The following is a 17,342-nucleotide window of genomic DNA, read 5'->3' on the forward strand; positions in this document are numbered from 1 at the left end:
TGCCTGATACAAAAATAAAAACAAACAATAAAAAACTTATGAGAATGTTTTTGGAAACCCCAAATGTACAAGTGTAAGAGTAATCATGTCTCCAGCTGAGCCCCATTTGAGCATTTGAGTCTCCAGCCCAAAGGAAAGGCTCGACAGCTCGAAACCAGCTTTGGGCCGGGCAGGGCGCAGGAATGTTGGGACAGCAGACACTACGGGTTCCGCCCCGGCTGGCTTTAGAGCACCGCTCGGAAGAGATGAAGGGAGGGGTGGGGGGGTGGCTAGAGCACCAAAGGGGAGGAGAGTTCGGGAGCGGAAACAGCCCAGGGGCCCCGGGAGAGGCGGCTGGGCCTGCTTAGGGCCAGGCCGGACTCCCACGGAGGCGGGGACTGCTCCAAACCCCAGCGCAGCCTGGGCGGGGCTGGACCAGCTGGGACCTGGCGACAACTGAGCCCTGACCCTTGCCTGGCTCCAACCTCGGGTGTTCCAGAGGCTTCCGCTAGACCACAATTCTCAGGGGCTCGCCCTGGCAGCCTCCCTCCCCGGCTTAGCCTCACCTCCCGCGCAGCGGGCCGTGGCTGGTCCTCGGCGCGTAGCACACCGGGAACTGTAGTTTTCTCCTGGCACACCTATGCCAGAAAGGAACTCGGGGAGACTGCGTTTCCCAGAGTGCAGCGGGGTGGCGAGGGAAGGCAGGGGGGAAGGGACAGTCGGTCGCAGACCGCGCTGGGTTGCCGCCGCCGCCGCTGCCGCCATCGTGCCAGCCCCTCGGGTGAGTGTCGGGGCTAGTGCGCCGGGGCGGGGGCTGGGCCCCTGGAGCCGCGCTCTGGGCCCCTCGGAGCCTCCGCTGCCAGTCTCCGGGCGCCCCCCTCCCCCCCACCGGCGGCCCGAAGCCGCGCGGGGACGGGGCCATGTGTCGCGCGGCTCCGCCTCCCGCCGGTCCTCTGAGGCGGCGGCCGGGGGGAACACAGAAAGAGCCAGCCAGGCGCCTATCCGGCCGTATCGTGTCAATGGCGGGTGCACCGGACTGCGCGGCGGGCGGGCCTTTTTTTCTCTGGTCCAGACCACCCGGATGGGGCTCTCCGGGCCCCGCCCCGTCTGGCCTAGCCCGGCCTGCCCGAGTCCCACAAGCTCTGCAGGCAGGCTAAGGGACGACCCCAGCCCCACGTCCTGCCGCTCGCCAGCGAAGGATCCGGGGATGGGCAAGCGCCACCCGGCCCGCTCCGGAGTCAGCATTGGGTAAGGGCGCTTTCCTGCCGCAGCCCGGGATTAGGACTCTCACCCGGTTCCCGACCATAGCCAGGCTAGGATGTAGGTACTCTCCCCTGCTTGTCTGCCGGTTGGGAGTGCACAAAACCTAACTCCCACTCTGGAATTCATGCGTAGGTTCCTGCGTGGAGGGCAGGTCAGGGAATCTGGGGCGGGAGGGGGTTCCACATGGGACTTCACCCCCCGCCAGCCTGGGAGGATCTGGCCTGATGGCGATGAGCGGCTCTGGACTGGTAGGCTCAGACCCCGCCCTTCCATGGGGGACCAGGCCCCAGCTGTGGGTGGGTTGGCCGGCCTAGTTAGTGGAGGAGGGGAAGAAGGGAGACAAGGAGGTGAGGTTGGATGTGTGAGCCCCCAACACGTTATTAGACCTCCCAGCGCAGCCTCATCCTCACGTTTGCCCTTCTCAGAGCCATCCGCCCTCCTCCCACAGAGAACTCCAGGAGAACGGTGGTGATAAGGTGGGATTTAGTGGAGGGGAAAGTAGAATCCAGGTCTGAGGACCATGAATCCAGTGCCAAACTAGAGACTGGATTTGAAGCCACCTTGGTGGTGGGGCACATTTAGGCGGTGGGGCTCAGATTCAGACTCTCTGGGGCCCTTCTGAATCCTGGGTGGGAGAACTAGAGCTGAAAGCTGCAGAAAGTCAGACTTCCCTCACTTGCTTGCTCACTTCCCACTAGCTGGAGTAAGCTGTGTACAGGCAGGAGGCTGGTTGAGCCTTGGAAAATTGCTTTCAATGATGGCTCCAGCCACCCCTTTGAGTCCTGAGAGAAGAGGAATATCTACCCTTAGAGTAGTCTTCTGACTAGCTTTGTAAAGGCATTTCTGATTGACTGATGATGTATTAAGGGACCAGTCCAGAGAGAAACTTGGGGCTTGGGGAAGAAGCATCTTGTTGAGCCTTGATTTCCTCTGACCCAGTATAGCATCTGAGCCATATTTCTTGCAAGGATTAAAGAAACATCTAAGTCTCTGCAGGCCTGGCCTCAGCAGCAAGCAGGTCTCCTAGGAAAGTTGAGTTAGGCCCATTATGCAGAAAGCCACCACCCCTGGACTTTTTTTTTCCTTGAATATTTCCACAGGTGATGTTTTTCTGGTCACTGGGCTCTAGCCTTGGAAGTTTTCCTTTTCCTGCTCTGTCTGGTCATTCTCCCTGGTTAAGGAGGACAGGCAAAGATCTGTCCAGATCTCCTAACCAGCACATCGCTTCACTCTGAACTTAAACCTCCTTGTCCATATCCTGGCCCGTAAGCACATGGAAGTCAGGTTCATTCAGCAGGTTTAGAAGGGTCTGGTTTGCTAGTGGAGATGGGCAACAAGGAGGGACTGCCCACAGGACATACATAGGATAGCTGTGATAGAATCTCTTAGTGTTAGAAGCAGTTGTTTCAAGACCCTCTCTAGTTTGTCAGGGTTGGTTCTGTCTAGGACACAGGTTTCAGGCGAGCTAGGCTTGTATCTATGGATTAGTTTGCATTCCAAGGCCTTAGGTGACTGGATGACAATGGTTTCCTTCAAGGTCAAAAAGATAACTGTTCCTTCTTGCTACTCTTCCGTCACCACTGACAATGGCATCAGGAGTAGAAGGAATTCTGGTCTCTCCCTCTCATTCCAACCCTAGAAGTTTTCTATAACTTCTGTGTCTGGGCTTAGCTAGCATTGGTAGGCATGCTGAACCCCAGAAGTCCTTGACCTTTCTGGCACTTGCCAGGCCATCTGTATCTCGGAGATAAGAGGAGAATCCTGAGTTTCTTCAGAATCTGTCTGCACCTTCTATTCATGTAGGGCTGACTTGGAAGTGGAGTCTGGCATGGGGCAGTTGAAATGCGGCTGCATAACCATGGCAGGGTGTGAGGGTGCCTGGGTTCTCAGAAAGCTCAAAACTAGGTCCTTTAGTGACATGCAGTGTACTTCTCCTCTCCAAGCCACATCTCACTTTATTCTGCTGTCTTTGCAATTGGTGGGTTGGGGTGGCATGAATGGTTTAAGAATGACACAGAATTCTCAAATTTTAGAACTGGAAGGCACTTGTATATATATAAAAAAAAAATTCTAGGATTCCCTTACTGGGGCATTAGTATCTTGCTTGGATTTTTTTTTTTTTTCTTTTCCTTTCTCACCAATGATTAGTATTAGTCAGCAACCATTCTTTGGCACTTTTTGTGTGTCAGGCTCTGGGCTGAGGCTGAAGGTAGAAGAATGAATCCTGCCCAGTCCTGGTGCTGGGGAAAGGAGTAACGTTGTTATTATGTATTTAGGGCTGAGTTGAAGGAACCTGCAGGGGCTTTGGCCCTGTGCAGAAGAGGGGGATCTGCAATGATTAGAGCACTGAAGAAGAAAGGTTGTTAGTGAGCCTTTTAAAATTTAAAAAAAAGAAAAAAGAAAGTTAAGCATGATTTCTGGTGGGCTGGGGTTGAGTTGAACCTCCTCATGGAGGTTTTTTGCTTTTTAGTTTAGTTTTTTTTTTAATTTAATTTTTTCTTTTTTTTTTTTAAGATTTTATTTATTTATTTATTTATTTATTTATTTGACAGAGTGAGAGAGAATAAGCAGAGGGAGCAGCTGAGGGATAGGGAGAAGCAGGCTCCCTGCTGAGCAGAGAGCCCCATGCAGGGCTCAACCTCAGAACCCTGGGATCATAACCTGAGCCGAAGACAGACGCTTAACTGACTGAGCCACGCAGGCGCCCCTGAAGGAATTTTTATATGTTAAAGTAGACTTACAGGATCCTGGGGGGCGGGCTAAGATTGCCTTTTGCCCTTAGCAAAATACTAATACCGAGTCCTTGTATGTTGCTGGTACCTACTATGTGCCAACTCCCTAAGCCCTGAGACTAGAGAGGGGCTTACCCCGGAGGAGGAGAACCTCCCTCCTGAGGCAGGTGCATTTGACGTGCCTGGGAACTCAGGGCTGCTTGCTTCAGTAAACTGGGAGATTATGGAATGATTATTTTTTAAAGCCTCGCATACTTCGTCAGAGCCACTGGGTCTCACCAGGGCAGAGACTGCTGCCCCCTGGAGTGATGTCTGTGTGTAGAGACATTGGTTCCACTGGCAGAGGTGGTTTCAGATGGAGGTGAATGCAAGTTCTCACTTGTCTCTATGGTGTAGTCCTGCTTTGACCAGCTGAGCATGCACTCAGGGCTTTCTATCCTGAAAGGCATGGAACTTGCTGATTTCAGAGGGCAAGAAAATACCTAGGCTCCATTCCTCACCATCTCATTTGTTACCTCTATGCTTTTTGTTACTCGGCATTGGCTCTCAGCTGTTCCAATCCAGGCCATTTTCGGAGACATTTTAATGCTGGCTATGCCACTGGCCTTGTGTCGTCTTGAATTCTTTCTTAACCTCTCGGAATTTGGGTTTTCTCGTCTAGAAAATGATGATAATCATACTAGCTTTCTGGCTGTGAGGCTCAAATGAGAGAACAAATGTAACTGTTTGGCTTACAGAGAAGACGTTCCATTCAGCAGCCTAGAGACTCCGTGTTCATTTATTCCTCTGTTCACCTCAGTCTCGGAGTGTCATGACAGCATTCTCCAGGCAAGGTTGTAGCAGACCAGGGGGTGGTCACTTAGGAGTTTCAGGCCCAAGTGGGGAGCCAAGTCCATATATACCTGATCAGCAATTTCATAGCTTGGGGTTCAGTTCATGGATGGGAGCTATCTAGCACAGGGGCGCCAGAGATCTCTGAGTGATGTGGGAAAGGGAGGCTACTCAGGGACTGAGTACAGAGCGGAAAGACCAGAATGCAGGTCTCAGGATTCAGTTTCTGAGCCAGCCAGGGCAGCCCAAAATCTCTGGATCCCTCCTCCAGGCAGAAGAGGAAGAAAAAGCCCTCAGGGTGCTGGGGGCACCTAGGCCTTGGGTCTGCCCCAGGAAAGGGTTCTGTCCCGGCCAGCCATTCAGGCACCAGACCTTGGCTGATTGCTGTCCAGACTTCAGGCAGGAGAGTGATGGACTAGGCAGTTACCAGCCCTATGTCGAGGCTGCTCCACGATATGGTGGTATCCTTGCAGGAGGCTGAGGTAACCACCTTTTTTTCTAGTTCTTGACCTGGGGCTTCACTTAGGACCTGACTGACTCCTTGAAGCTGAGTCTTGCTTTATACTCTCAGTTGATTATCCCCAACATCCCCACAATTAGTGAGGAGACAGGATCTGAGGGTCATACAGTGAGGGAGAGGAGGAGGAGGCTAGAGGCCAGACCTTGAGGGTGTGGTTGTGTGCCTGCTGTTGAGCCACAGCTTTCCCTCAGGTGACCAGAGTCTGGAAAATGAGAGAGGGGGTTGGGCCAAGCCCCACTTGCCCCACCCTCAGACAGACAGATGACTGATGACAAAGGGTTGTTTCCTGATGACCTGGACAGAAGGTGGAGGTGGAGGGGAAGTGGGTCACTTGGCCACTTAAATTCAGCAGGATTTGTCCAGAATTCACTCCTCCAGAGAAGAAGGGCTGGGCCAGGCACCATGGAAACAGGGCTGCCTAGGTCAGGGAGCCAGGTCATAAACAAATACCTTAAGTGTGACTATTTCATGCGGTGATAGGTGCTAAGAAAACAAAACAAGATGGTGAAATGAGTAGCTGGGCAGTTACTTTAGACTGAGTGGTCAGAGGTGTCTGTGAGGAGGTGACATTTGAGCTGACACATATGTGACAAGGAGCCAGGTACATGAAGATCCAGGGAGAATAGTGATCCAGGTAGAAGGATAAACAGTTGCAAATCCCTTGGGTGAGAACAGGCTCAGCATGTTCCAGAAACAGGGAAATTCCCTGACTGGCTGTAGAGAAGGGGGGAGAGGGGGTGGTAGGAGATGAGGTTGGACAGCCAGGAGGGCAGGTCACCCAGGGGCCTTGAAGGCAGGCTAAGTAGTTGAGACTTTGTCAGTGGAGAATAGGAAGGGAAGTCACTGGGAACATTTGAGGGCCATAGGGCGTGTGAGGGTAATGGCCATAGTTGATGCTGATTTCAAGGATCCCACTAGAAGCTCGGCATATCTGCTGGCATTCCCTGTAGACCCTGGTGATGGGTGCTCGAAGAAAGACAAGAATGGGTCTTTCTTTTTATCTGTCTGGAGTTTGTGGCATTTTCTTCCCCATCACTCTCCTGCCCCATCCCTGCCCCAGGCCTAGTTAGGCCAGGATCTTTCTCTGATTTGCTGAGGTGGTAGAACTGAGCTGTGACTTTGCGGGTTTGGGAAAACTGTGAGATCATCCCCCATGAAAACGCCTATTGTTTTTTGGTGTGGAAATCTGCCTGGTGCCTTTGTTTGGAGGCAGAAGCCCTGGTTCAGTCCTGTCTTGCCCTTCTCTGAGAAAGTCAAGGTTAGAGGTCAGGGCTTCAGCCTCACTTGTCCAGGAGTACTTCTCTCCACTGGTGTGGTCTGCTCATTTTTATCTCTGACCAGTTGTCTCTGGGGGGCTTGCCCCTGGAGTCCACTAAACCCTGTTTCATCCAGTTCCACTGTCCATTCGGCTCATGGCCTTGAGTGAGTTAGCTAACCTTTCTGAGCTTCACTTTGCTGAAGTGTAGTGTGGGAGTTGACTCACAGGGTATTAGGAGCAAATGCACATAAAGCTCTTAGCACATTACTATGTCTAATATGCATTAGTGAAAATAACATGTTATCAGCTGGGCACTGCTATTTAAGTTTTATCACTGGAAACACCAGAATTTGAGGTTAGAAATGAAATTTTTCTGTTGTCTAATGGGGTCTTCTGGGACAGAGGTTTTAACCTGGGGTCTATGGCTGAACCTCACGGAGTGTGAACAACTTGAAATTATTGACAAGGCTGGGGCATCTCTACCTCTGTGCAAATTTATTGGGAGAGGGCCACAGTTTTTGAGACATTCTTAGAGGGTCTTTGCACCCACAGAGACCTAAAGGTCAGCGAAGGCTGATGCTCAGTGGGCGAGAGGTCATCAAGGTCATTTCTGCTCCTCGGGGAGCCTGGCCTCAGTCAGCCTGCGGACTGTTGGGGTGAAGCAGGAGATGGCGTGGTCAGCGGCCCTCTTGGAAGAACTGTAGGAGAAGCCGTCATGAAGGTCAGTCCCCAATCTGATGTGAGGCTGCTTCTGAGCCTTGGCATTTTTCTTTTCAGACTGTTCTTTCTGCGGTATATGTACTAGAAGCAAGGTCAGGGCTTGCTGGCCATCCAGGGGAACATCCTCCCAGCCTGGCCCAGACCCCTCCCTGTGTTGCATGGGGATGGGGGGGACGCTTTGCTCCCTGCTTCTTTTTCTGGATGCAGGAATGCTGCCTCCCAGCCATGAATTGAAAGCTTGTGGGAAATTTGGAGTCAGAAACTCTTAAGTCCTGTAGTTTGCTGAGCCACACTCTGTGCTAGGGGATTGGGGTGGGGTGGGATGGAGTGGGTGTTGCCAGAACCACACTGGAACCCTCCTAGCCCAGAGCTGCAGTTTTTAGGCAGAGAAGTGGGCCCTGGCTGTGTTGATACAGTTTTGCACATGGTGCTGGGGTCAACATTTGAGTCGGGGAAGGAGGACCCAAATAGATGGAGTCTGAACAGTGAATTGAAGGAAGAGCAGGAACTGACCAGGCAGATGAGGGGAGGGAAGACATCCCAGCAGGGGAATTCATAGAGTGGGAGTGGGGTAAAAACCAGTGAGCAAGCTCAGAGAGTTCTGGTCTGTCTGTGTGTGGAGCTGGATGAAGTTAGGAGATAATGGTATGGAGATAGGGACAGGTGTGGATGGCCACCTGTGGAGCTTCAGGGTTTAATCCAAAAGTGAGGCTGTTGTCGGGGCGCCTGGGTGGCTCAGTCCTTAAGCGTCTGCCTTCGGCTCAGGGCGTGATCCCAGCGTTCTGGGACCGAGCCCCACATTAGGCTCCTCCGCTGGGAGCCTGCTTCTTCCTCTCCCACTCCCCCTGCTTGTGTTCCCTCTCTCGCTCGCTCTCTCTCTCTCTGTCAAATAAATAAATAAAATCTCTAAAAAAAAAAAAAATGAGGCTGTTGTAGAGAAGGGACATGACCAGTTTTGTTGTTTAGAGCCCAGGAACAAAGTTAACAGGAGGAAAGCACTGGCTTCGACCAGGAGACTCAGTATCAGCCCTGATGTACTAGATGGGCTTGGGGCAAGACAGATTGCTGAACCTGTTTTCCCACCTGTGAAGTGGGATGATGGTGGGATCTGACCACATGGCTGTCATGATTACTACATGGAAATAAACACAACAGGGTCAAGCAGGCCAACAAGGTTGGTATTGGCTTCAGGGATCCTACTTGAAAAAGGCCTCAACCCACATAGTTTTGAAGGTTCCTTCTCACTCTTTCTGGGAGCCCGGAGCATCTCATTCCTTAGGAAAGCTCACTTTGCCCTGCTCTGCCCCACTAGACCAGAGTGCCCTTCTGTCCCTTTATCCCTCTACCCTCTTCACTCCACTACTTCTGCCAAGTATTTTCGTATTGGCAAGTTATCACACCTTAAGAACAATATTGAAAAAGGAAAAAAACACTCCCACATTTCCTCTGCATCGCTGTCCTACCACATGGCACCAGTTTTCTTGTCTTTGGATCAGCTTTTATTTAGCCTTTTTTCCTGTCACCCTTCATCTCCAGCTTCCTGGTTTCCTGCCCTTATCTCTTTTCATGTGCCCAGACACTTGCTTATGCTTTTTCTTTCAACGGGCATACTCTTTCTTCAAGACCTTCCCTGAGGGCTGCCCCACCTTGCTGAGGACAGAGGGAGAGATGGCCCTCATCCATTCCTCCAGCATTCCCTTTGCCACAGAGCTCTTGAAGGCTGAGTAAGACATCTTGGGGTAAGGAACTGTAGGGCTGGGCCACAGTGGGTGAGCCAAACATAGTGAATACTAGGGTGGAAGGGGCAGAGATTTGAGATGCAGCAGAGATGGGGGGTGGGTATAGCCACCTTGGAAATGTGACCAAGACAGCAGCTGAGACTAGCTGTTGATCCTATGCTTTTCCCACTTGTTGATTTCTTTCTTGGCAGAGTATAAACTGGGACACACCTTGTGTTCCTGTGTAGCAGGCGTGGCCGGGTCCAGGCTTTCTCTTCTGCTTGTTTTAGACTTTCCTGGACATTTCTTAGTCATCCCAGCACTGAGCTTCTATTTTTAGTGCCACCACCTCCTATGGGACCTAAAATAAAGCTAGCTCATCTTCCTGGCCCCTCATTGGCTGGAGTATTGGTCATAGGCTGGGAGATTGGCTGGACTGGGGATAAGCCACTGCCCCCCTACCCTATCCATCCCAGCTGGCTCCCCTGGCATTGGGTGAGGTCATAGGGACTGGAGCGGACTAGCAGGTTCCCTTAGTGAGGCTTACAACCACTGGCAACATCAGGGTTCCACCCCCTTACAGAGGAGGAAGCTGAGGCCCTTCTTGGGGCATTGACTTGCATCAGATTCCTCCATAGTTAATGTTGTCTGTCAGAGTCAAACCCAGCTCCTCACCACTTTGGTTCAGAGTCCTGTTATCAGGAGATGGGGAGGTAGTCAGACCCAACTACAGAACAACATACAAGTCTGTTGTCATGGGATCCTTCAGTGAGATGTAGGCTTCCTATGGGGTGGGGGGCTGACTAACAAAACCAGAGTGGCTCTCAACTGGGGCTCGAGTTTGCCATCTAGCACCCTCGGAGCTGTGATGTTTGTAGCTGTGAGGGGGTCTCCCTTCCCCCTCAGAGACCAGAGAGGGGGAGCCCCTTCCAACAGAGGCAGTGCTGGGATGGGGGGTATGAACAGGATGACATGTTTCCCCCTCACAGCTTCCATTTCCCCTCCCAACACCCCTCAGTATTACTCTCTGATCTTTTGAACTCATGTCTGCAGCTCTGAAGTGGGTAGGGGTAACCCTGTCAATGAAGTGAAGAGATTGATCTGTGCTCAAAGAAGTAAACTGCTCCCAAGACTAAAATGGAGGGTCCCTTGCTGTTTTATTGCAAGTGGGGCATTGGGGAACCATCTCCCCCCTCTCACTGGGTCTTCCTTCACCTGCCAGTACAGCCCTGGGGCACTGTTGATGGGACTGGGGACTGCAATAGAAGACACTCTACACACAGACATCTGTAGTTTCTGACCTGCAAAGTGGGAAGAATAGTAGTAACTGGCCTTGCAGGTTGTTGAGAGGATCAAATGAAAAGATGTGGGAGAGTGGTGTGGTTAGCTTCTCCTTAAAAGCCGCACCGCCTTTGGGTATTGAAGGGCTTGCTTTGACTTTCCTTTGTCTTGGCTTCACCCTCAGCTCACATCCTATGTGCTTCACATCCCTGGCACCCCTTTGTTTGATCATCCAGAGCTCCTCGAAGGAGGGACTGAGTCTGGTCCACCTCTGGGCTCCATGCACTGGTCTGTATTGGGAGGGGTCTCCTACCAGTTCCCGAGGGCCTCTCTATGTTGCCTGGGAATACAGACCTCAGCAAAGGACTTTCTGCTCAAGGAGGCCAGGAGGGTTGGGGGTCAGTGAAGAAACAGCAGCTGGCTCCCTCCTGCTCTCTTGGTACCAACACTTCCCTCTCTGTCTTGCTGATCTTGCAGGTCTCAGCGAGGCCGGGTGACTCTCCAGAATGGGAGACAAGCCAATTTGGGAGCAGATTGGATCCAGCTTCATTCAACATTACTACCAGTTATTTGATAACGACAGAACCCAGCTAGGCGCAATTTATGTAAGTCTTCGGCTCTAGGGCCTGAATGGGACTCCAGGGGATCAATTTGGATATTGAACTAGCCTGTTCAGTTCACGAATTCTAGCAGCCCTCCCTGGGTTTGGCTCCACCTTTCTATCTGAGTTTCTGTCCATGGGACAGGAGGCCTGAGGCCAGCCCAACTACCTGGTCTACACTTTGCCTTTTGTCATCCCGTAAGAGTAGGGATCCAGGTGTCCTTGGGAGGGTGTTTTGGGCTTGCCATTCCATGGTCCTGGGAGTGCCACCAGTTCCAGATTGGGCACCAGCAGGCAGGTGCTAGGGCTCATGGTGCTCTCTGGAGGTGGCAGCTATGAGCATCCTCAATGCAAATCTTGTCTTGTCTTTTCTTTTCTTTTCTTTTCTTTTCTTTTCTTTCTTTCTTTCTTTCTTTCTTCCTTCTTTTTTTTAAGATTTTATTTATTTGAGAGAGACAGAGAGCATGAGTTGGGGGGAGGCATAAGGAGAGTGAGAAGCAGACTCCTCACTGAGCAGGGAACCCGCCTCGGGGCTCGATCCCAGAACCCCAAGATCGTGACCTGAGCTGAAGTCAGACACTCAACTGACTGAGCTACCCAGGTGCCCGAGGGAAACCCTTCTAGGCAAGCATTATTTGGTGCTATTTTAATGATGTTTGTATACACCAAGAACTACTTGTATCTGACTCTGCCCAAGACTCAGTCACAGAAATGTAATTGACCGGGCCATGCCTAGCAGGTCTGCTCAGAATGGAAGTGATAGAAGTCATCCAGCATAGCCTTAGAGCCTGACTGTGGGTAAAGCACTCTGTATCTCTCCAAAAAGTCAGGGTCAAGTCTGAAGAAAAGAAAGGGATCTTACCAGTGGAAAGCCAAATTCAGCACATGTATTATTTGATTGTCATCATAGATAGAGAATTTTAAAGACTTGAACTTACCTGACCCTGGGATCCTGACGTTTCTGCCTCATTGCTTCTCAAACTTAATTAAAGAGTCCTGACCCAGAGAAGAGAGTTAGCAAGGTCCTAAAAGAGTGCTTTATCTATGTCATTTCTCCCTCCCTCCCTCCCTCCCTCCCTCCCTTCCTTCCTTCCTCTCTTCCCCCCCTTCCTCCCTTCCTTTTTCTTTAAGACTTCATTTATTTATTTGACACAGAAAGAGAGTACAAACAGGGGGAGCAGCAGGCAGAGGGAGAGGGAGAAGCAGGTTCCCCGCTGAGGAGGGAGCTGAATGCGGGGCTCGATCCCAGGACTCTGAGATCGTGACCTGAACTGAAGGCAGACCTGAACCAACTGAGCCATCCAGTGTCATTTCATATAATCTTCAGCACTTTAAACGGGCACCTGGGTAGCTCAGTCATTGAAGTGTCTGTCTTCAGCTTGGGTCATGAGCTCAGTGTCCTGGGATTGAGCCCCGTATCGGGCTCCCTGCTCAGTGGGGAGTCTGCTTCTCCCTCTCCCTCTGCCCCCCCGACCCCATTTGTGCTCGAGCTCTCTCTTTCTCTTTAAAATAAATAAAATCTTTAAAAATATATATAAATAAATAAAGATCAGGAAACAGACTCATAAAAATAAGTAATTTGCCAAGTGTTATGGCTGGTAAGTAGCAGAGGCACTTTTGAGTTCTGCCCCTGAAAGCTATGGCAGGGGAAATCTGGAGGAGAGGGGAGGAAGCTAGTGGGTTGCATGTTGATGAAAGGGGGAGGGTCCCAGGCTAGGCCTTGGGAGGCCTTGTCAGCTTCCATCCTTCCCTGACCCTATGGATGTCCCTATGGGAATGGCCTTAGTAGAACTTGGCCTCAGCTCTAGAGATAGTGATGACTATAGGTTGTTTCCAACTTACTTCTCATGGGCTTTTCTAGGACTGGTGCTGACTGACCACATAGCAGAATGACTTTTGGCTGAGCCTTGGCCATGTATAGCCAGCCTCCGACTCAGGCATATCAGAGACCATCTAAGTTCTTGAATAAAAACTGTGAAACAAACTTACTAAATACGTTTGTATTTTGTCAGTGTTTCAGAGCCTGGGCTCTGGGAAGATAGAGTCTAATTAAAGAGATTGTTGATAGTGTGAAGTATGGAAGCTACCTTCAGTTTCCTTATTTACAGATAAGGAAACTTAGGCTTAGACTCATTTTTCCCAGACGAGGCCCTGACCCCGTGTTTTCTGGTTTTCAGATTGATGCATCATGCCTTACGTGGGAAGGACAGCAGTTCCAGGGGAAAGCTGCCATTGTGGAGAAGTTGTCTGTAAGTAAGGGCCAGGGCCATGCTGTAAGCAGCTACTTCCCTGCCCTGCTGGCCGCAGCACAGCACACACTCTTTCTCTTGCAGAGCCTTCCGTTCCAGAAAATCCAGCATAGCATCACGGCACAGGACCATCAGCCCACGCCAGATAGCTGCATCATCAGCATGGTTGTGGGCCAGCTCAAGGTAATAGTACTGCTGCCTCTTAAGACTGGTGGTAGGGACGAGTGGGCAGGCAGAGGAGAACCCTGCACCCCAGCCTTCTCTGTGATGTGACCTGCTTATCAGGGGACTCCCAAAGCATCTAGAGCTGTATAATTCAATACAATAACCACTAGTCACATTTTTAAATTATATTTTAATTTTAATGGTGGTTTTTAAACTACATTAATTAAAATGAAATAAAGTTAAAAGGGAGTTTCTCAAGTGAACTAGCCATGTTTCAAGTGCTCATAGTCCTTGTGGCTGCCTGTTGAACAGTGCAGACATAGAAATTTTTTTTAAGATTCATTTATTTGAGAGAGAGTGAGTGCGAGTGGGGGAAGGGACAGAGGAAGGGAGAGAGAAAGAAAGAGAAAATCTTGAGTACACTCCCCACTGAGCACAGCCTGACACAGGGCTCCGTCTCACGACCCTTGAGATCATGGCCTGAGCAGAAATCATGAGTTGGACGCTTAACCAACTGAGCTACCCAGGTGCCCCCAGACATAGACTATTTCTGTTGTTATAGAATATTGGAGAGTATTGGTCTAGAGCCTTTTTGGAAAAGGGGCAAGAGGTATAGGAGCAGGATGGAGCTATGGTGCCAAGCTCTGGGCCTCTGCACTGCCCTGAGGTGTAGGTGGGCTTTCTGCAGGCAGCTGCCCCTAGACGGACCAGCTGGCTGCTGAGTCCCAGTCACCTGCTGGAGTCCGTGCTGCCACTCCTTGAGCTGGCTGCTTGCTCCTCCACGTGCTGAGAAAAGCAGATTCCTGGAACTCCTGCTTCTCTTTGCTCTTTCCTTTCTTCTTCTCAAGACCTGTCTTCTTCAAAGCTTTCAGCTCCTCAGTCCCCCAAGAACTCTCCCAGGAACTTCTGCCTCTTGTGCTCCAGCAGACTGAAGCCAGATTCTTAGTTTCCAAAAAGCCTCTCCTTCTCAAAGCAGGACAAATTGGTTGCCTCTTGACCAGGTCCCAATCTCCTGGGCCTGTGTCACCATGGGGCTCTGAAGGCCTATATGCCTTCTCCCTGGGCTAGGTGGGACCTTCTGAGTCAAATACAAGGGCAGAGAGAAGGGGTCTCTAGGCCTCTGCCATGGATCCAGAGGGACCTGCCTTCTGGCCTGGACTTTCCTGTCATGTTTTCCTGCCTGCTCAACATGCCCTGCCCAGAGTTTGTGCTCAAATAGGCCCTTGGGAGTGAAGAGGTCTCTCCAGGGGGCTCAGTGCCCACTTTCCAGGGTAGGGTCAGTAATCATTGCCCATTCCTACCTGGCTTTAGGTTCATTCTGGTGTTTCTCTCCAACTCAGAATCCCCAAAAGACTGATTTGCCTTCTTGCTGATGATAACTCTCAGAAAACCCAGCAATGTCGGAGACCAAGCTGGTTAACTGGGCTCCTACCCTAACTAGGCTTTATCCGGTCTTCTGCAGTTTGGCTGAAGGTGTTTTGCCTTTCTTTTCTAATTACAAACGTTATATATGACATGATAGGAAACAGCACGTGGTGGCATTGCTTCATTTTTGCTCCACAGAATTGTGATTACAGTGTGAAGTCAGTTTTGAGCCTTTTCTCACCTACCTGGTCACAGTCAGTATTATCTGTAGTTTCCCCTAATTGGACTAACTGGCATAGTAATCAGATAGACACTAAGATTTAGTTTTTAGGTACTGTAAGTTATGTGGTGAGCACTGCAGAAGTCTTTCCAATTGATCACTGTGCCTAGAGACATGAGCTCAGAGCAGGTATGTTCTCTGCTCTGTTGCAGTAGCTAACTGGTGACTTCCTCTGCGGTTTAATTGCATGCAGCAGTGTGAGCTGCCAACTGTAGCCCCTATGTGCCCAGTACATTTTATCAATTCCCATTCACAAGTATCCCTCGGCTATACTGGAATTGAAGTCCAAGACAATAGGCTCTGATCCCAAAGTCAGCATTCTTTGTCCTGTTCCGCTACCACTGAACTACCTTCCTGTTCTTTGGCCCACTAACTGAATCATTTTCTTTCTCCTCACAGGCTGATGAAGACCCCATCATGGGGTTCCACCAGATGTTCCTATTAAAGAACATCAATGATGCTTGGGTTTGCACCAATGACATGTTCAGGCTTGCCCTGCACAACTTCGGCTGACCTCCTCCCAGCCAGGCACTCATGCTGTTTCCTCCTCCCTCCTCTTCCTGATACTATTCACACTCCTCCAGATGCTCCAAATATCATACACAAACGAGCAGGGCCGCGGTGGGAGCGGGCGCAGTGCGCTGCTGCTACCGAGGTATTGTGCATGATGTTTGGATGCTAGACTAGTTGCATCTGACAGGAGAAGTTTGTGTTGTACCAGCGCATGCCTTGGAAAGACTTAAGTAATGCAAAAGGTTGTCTTTTTTTTTTTTTTTTTTTTTTTTAATCTACTGACAAGTTGCTCTAGTAACCCAAAGAAGTGAAGGAGAAAGCAGCTGCCTCACCGCCCAGATATTGATTTGTTCGGATGTTTCAATGCCTCATGATACAATAAAACCACAAAATTTTCTTAACAGTTTAAATTGTTTTAATTAGTTTAATAGTTGGCTGGGCATCAGTAATCACCCTGCCCCATTGGCTCTCTCATGTCTCACCTTCCCACCTCTCCCCCAATGCAGCAATACCTGTTGCAAAGAGAAGACTGCTGAAGCAGCACTCCTAGCTAGCTTCTCTCAGAAGCCCTATAGGGCATAGCATTCCCCATCTCAGCCCCCCGGTCTTGGAAAACTGAGCTGCAGACAGAGCTCCTGTCCGGCCCGAAGCTTTCTTTGCACTGAAGCCTCTGCAGTCAGTTCCGATGACTCCTACATTGGGTAGGATCAGGGTTCTGGTAATAGAGATGATGATCTAGAATCACAGTGAAAGTGACTCATCAGATTCAGGTGCTCTGGACTGAGGCCTCAGCCAAACTACCCTGTATAAAATGAGCAAAGGTTTAAGGGAGAGGGTCCTGTTCCACCCCTGCAATGGTCAGGATCACATCCAGGGTGCCCCATAAATCCCAAGCCAAGCAGAGGGTAGCTCAGATTTTGTACCACCTGCTTTGGATATCGTTGCCCAGAGGTGAGTGCCCAGAACACCCAGCCTCCATTGCCCACAGAGCCAGGTCTAGTTGGGTTGGAGTACAGACTTTAGAGTTATGAAAGTAGGCAATCAGAGTCTGAGTTTGAGGGATTTGAGCTCTGGGATTTCTCACCCCTCAGACCTTTGCAAGGCATCACTAGGCCTCCTGCTTCCTCCCTCATCACACACACCTTCACATTGTCTTCAAGTCCCAGGAAATCTTAACTATTGGGGCATTTCTGCTTCTCAATTTGGGGGACAGAGTCCTTGCCCGTTGCAGAACTAGCCCTTTAGCCCTGAGATGTCTGTTGGTATAAGCCTGGTGGCAAGGTAGCAACCAGAAGCTAGAACCAAACCCAGGTCTTGGGCTGGTGTCCTGTTAGGGGGTTCAGGATTGGTGAGGGCACCATAGTTATGCCTGACCTGCACTCCCCCTTCCCTCCTGCACTATGGATGGAGACCAAGGACTTCCTTGGACCCCCACAAGTTGCCTGGCTAGTCTGAGCACAGGACTGGATGATGTACTGTTTTTAGAAGACCACAAATTCAGGAGATTTAAGTGGGACAGATTGAGGATCCTGTGTGTTTGGGGAGTGGGGGTTGGGAGAGAGGTAGATGCCTGCTGCCTCTTAAACCACCCTGTATAAAATCTGCAATACAGCTTCTTCCATGTACCTGTGCCTGAAATTTCTGCAATAAAGAGGTGTTTGTAAACTCTGGTTTCTTTCTTCCTGCCTGAGGGTGTCAGGCCTGGGTGGGCAGGGGTTGCTGGGGGACGTTAACAATCTGATTTTCGTGGTGTGACTATCTCCCCTTGGAACCCCTGAGACTTTGGGTTGTCCTACCCCGTTTCCCTAAGGGGAAACCTAGGCCTGTACAAATTCAGCCTTTTCCCTAAGACTGTAACCTGGGCGGC

General features: G+C 50.5%; 1 protein-coding gene across 3 annotated transcripts; it reads left to right on the plus strand.

The window, feature by feature from the left end:
• The first annotated feature begins 639 nt into the window (after positions 1–639).
• On the plus strand, positions 640–17,140 carry NUTF2 (nuclear transport factor 2). Of its 3 annotated transcripts, XM_026495044.4 has the most exons (6): positions 657–760; positions 7,136–7,304; positions 10,780–10,907; positions 13,081–13,152; positions 13,237–13,335; positions 15,362–17,140. In XM_026495044.4, the coding sequence occupies exons 3-6, from the start codon at positions 10,809–10,811 to the stop codon at positions 15,473–15,475; spliced, it is 384 nt and encodes a 127-aa protein (XP_026350829.1). In that variant the 5' UTR covers positions 657–760; positions 7,136–7,304; positions 10,780–10,808; the 3' UTR covers positions 15,476–17,140. The 3 variants fall into 3 exon arrangements, with proteins under 3 accessions (XP_026350828.1, XP_026350829.1, XP_057170340.1); XM_026495043.4 differs by lacking the exon at positions 7,136–7,304 and having other exon boundaries at positions 640–760; XM_057314357.1 differs by lacking the exons at positions 657–760; positions 7,136–7,304 and adding an exon at positions 963–1,227.
• The last annotated feature ends 202 nt before the right edge of the window (positions 17,141–17,342 follow it).

The sequence above is a fragment of the Ursus arctos genome, unplaced genomic scaffold (genome assembly GCF_023065955.2).
Source record: "Ursus arctos isolate Adak ecotype North America unplaced genomic scaffold, UrsArc2.0 scaffold_19, whole genome shotgun sequence".
NCBI lineage: Eukaryota > Metazoa > Chordata > Mammalia > Carnivora > Ursidae > Ursus > Ursus arctos.

Bases quoted from the DNA above. Each gene is read 5' to 3' on its own strand.
- NUTF2 (XM_026495043.4), top strand. From the start codon at position 10,809: ATGGGAGACAAGCCAATTTGGGAGCAGATTGGATCCAGCTTCATTCAA. The intron at 10,908-13,080 runs GTAAGTCTTCGG...TCTGGTTTTCAG, and splicing joins CCCAGCTAGGCGCAATTTAT to ATTGATGCATCATGCCTTAC. The intron at 13,153-13,236 runs GTAAGTAAGGGC...TTTCTCTTGCAG, and splicing joins CCATTGTGGAGAAGTTGTCT to AGCCTTCCGTTCCAGAAAAT.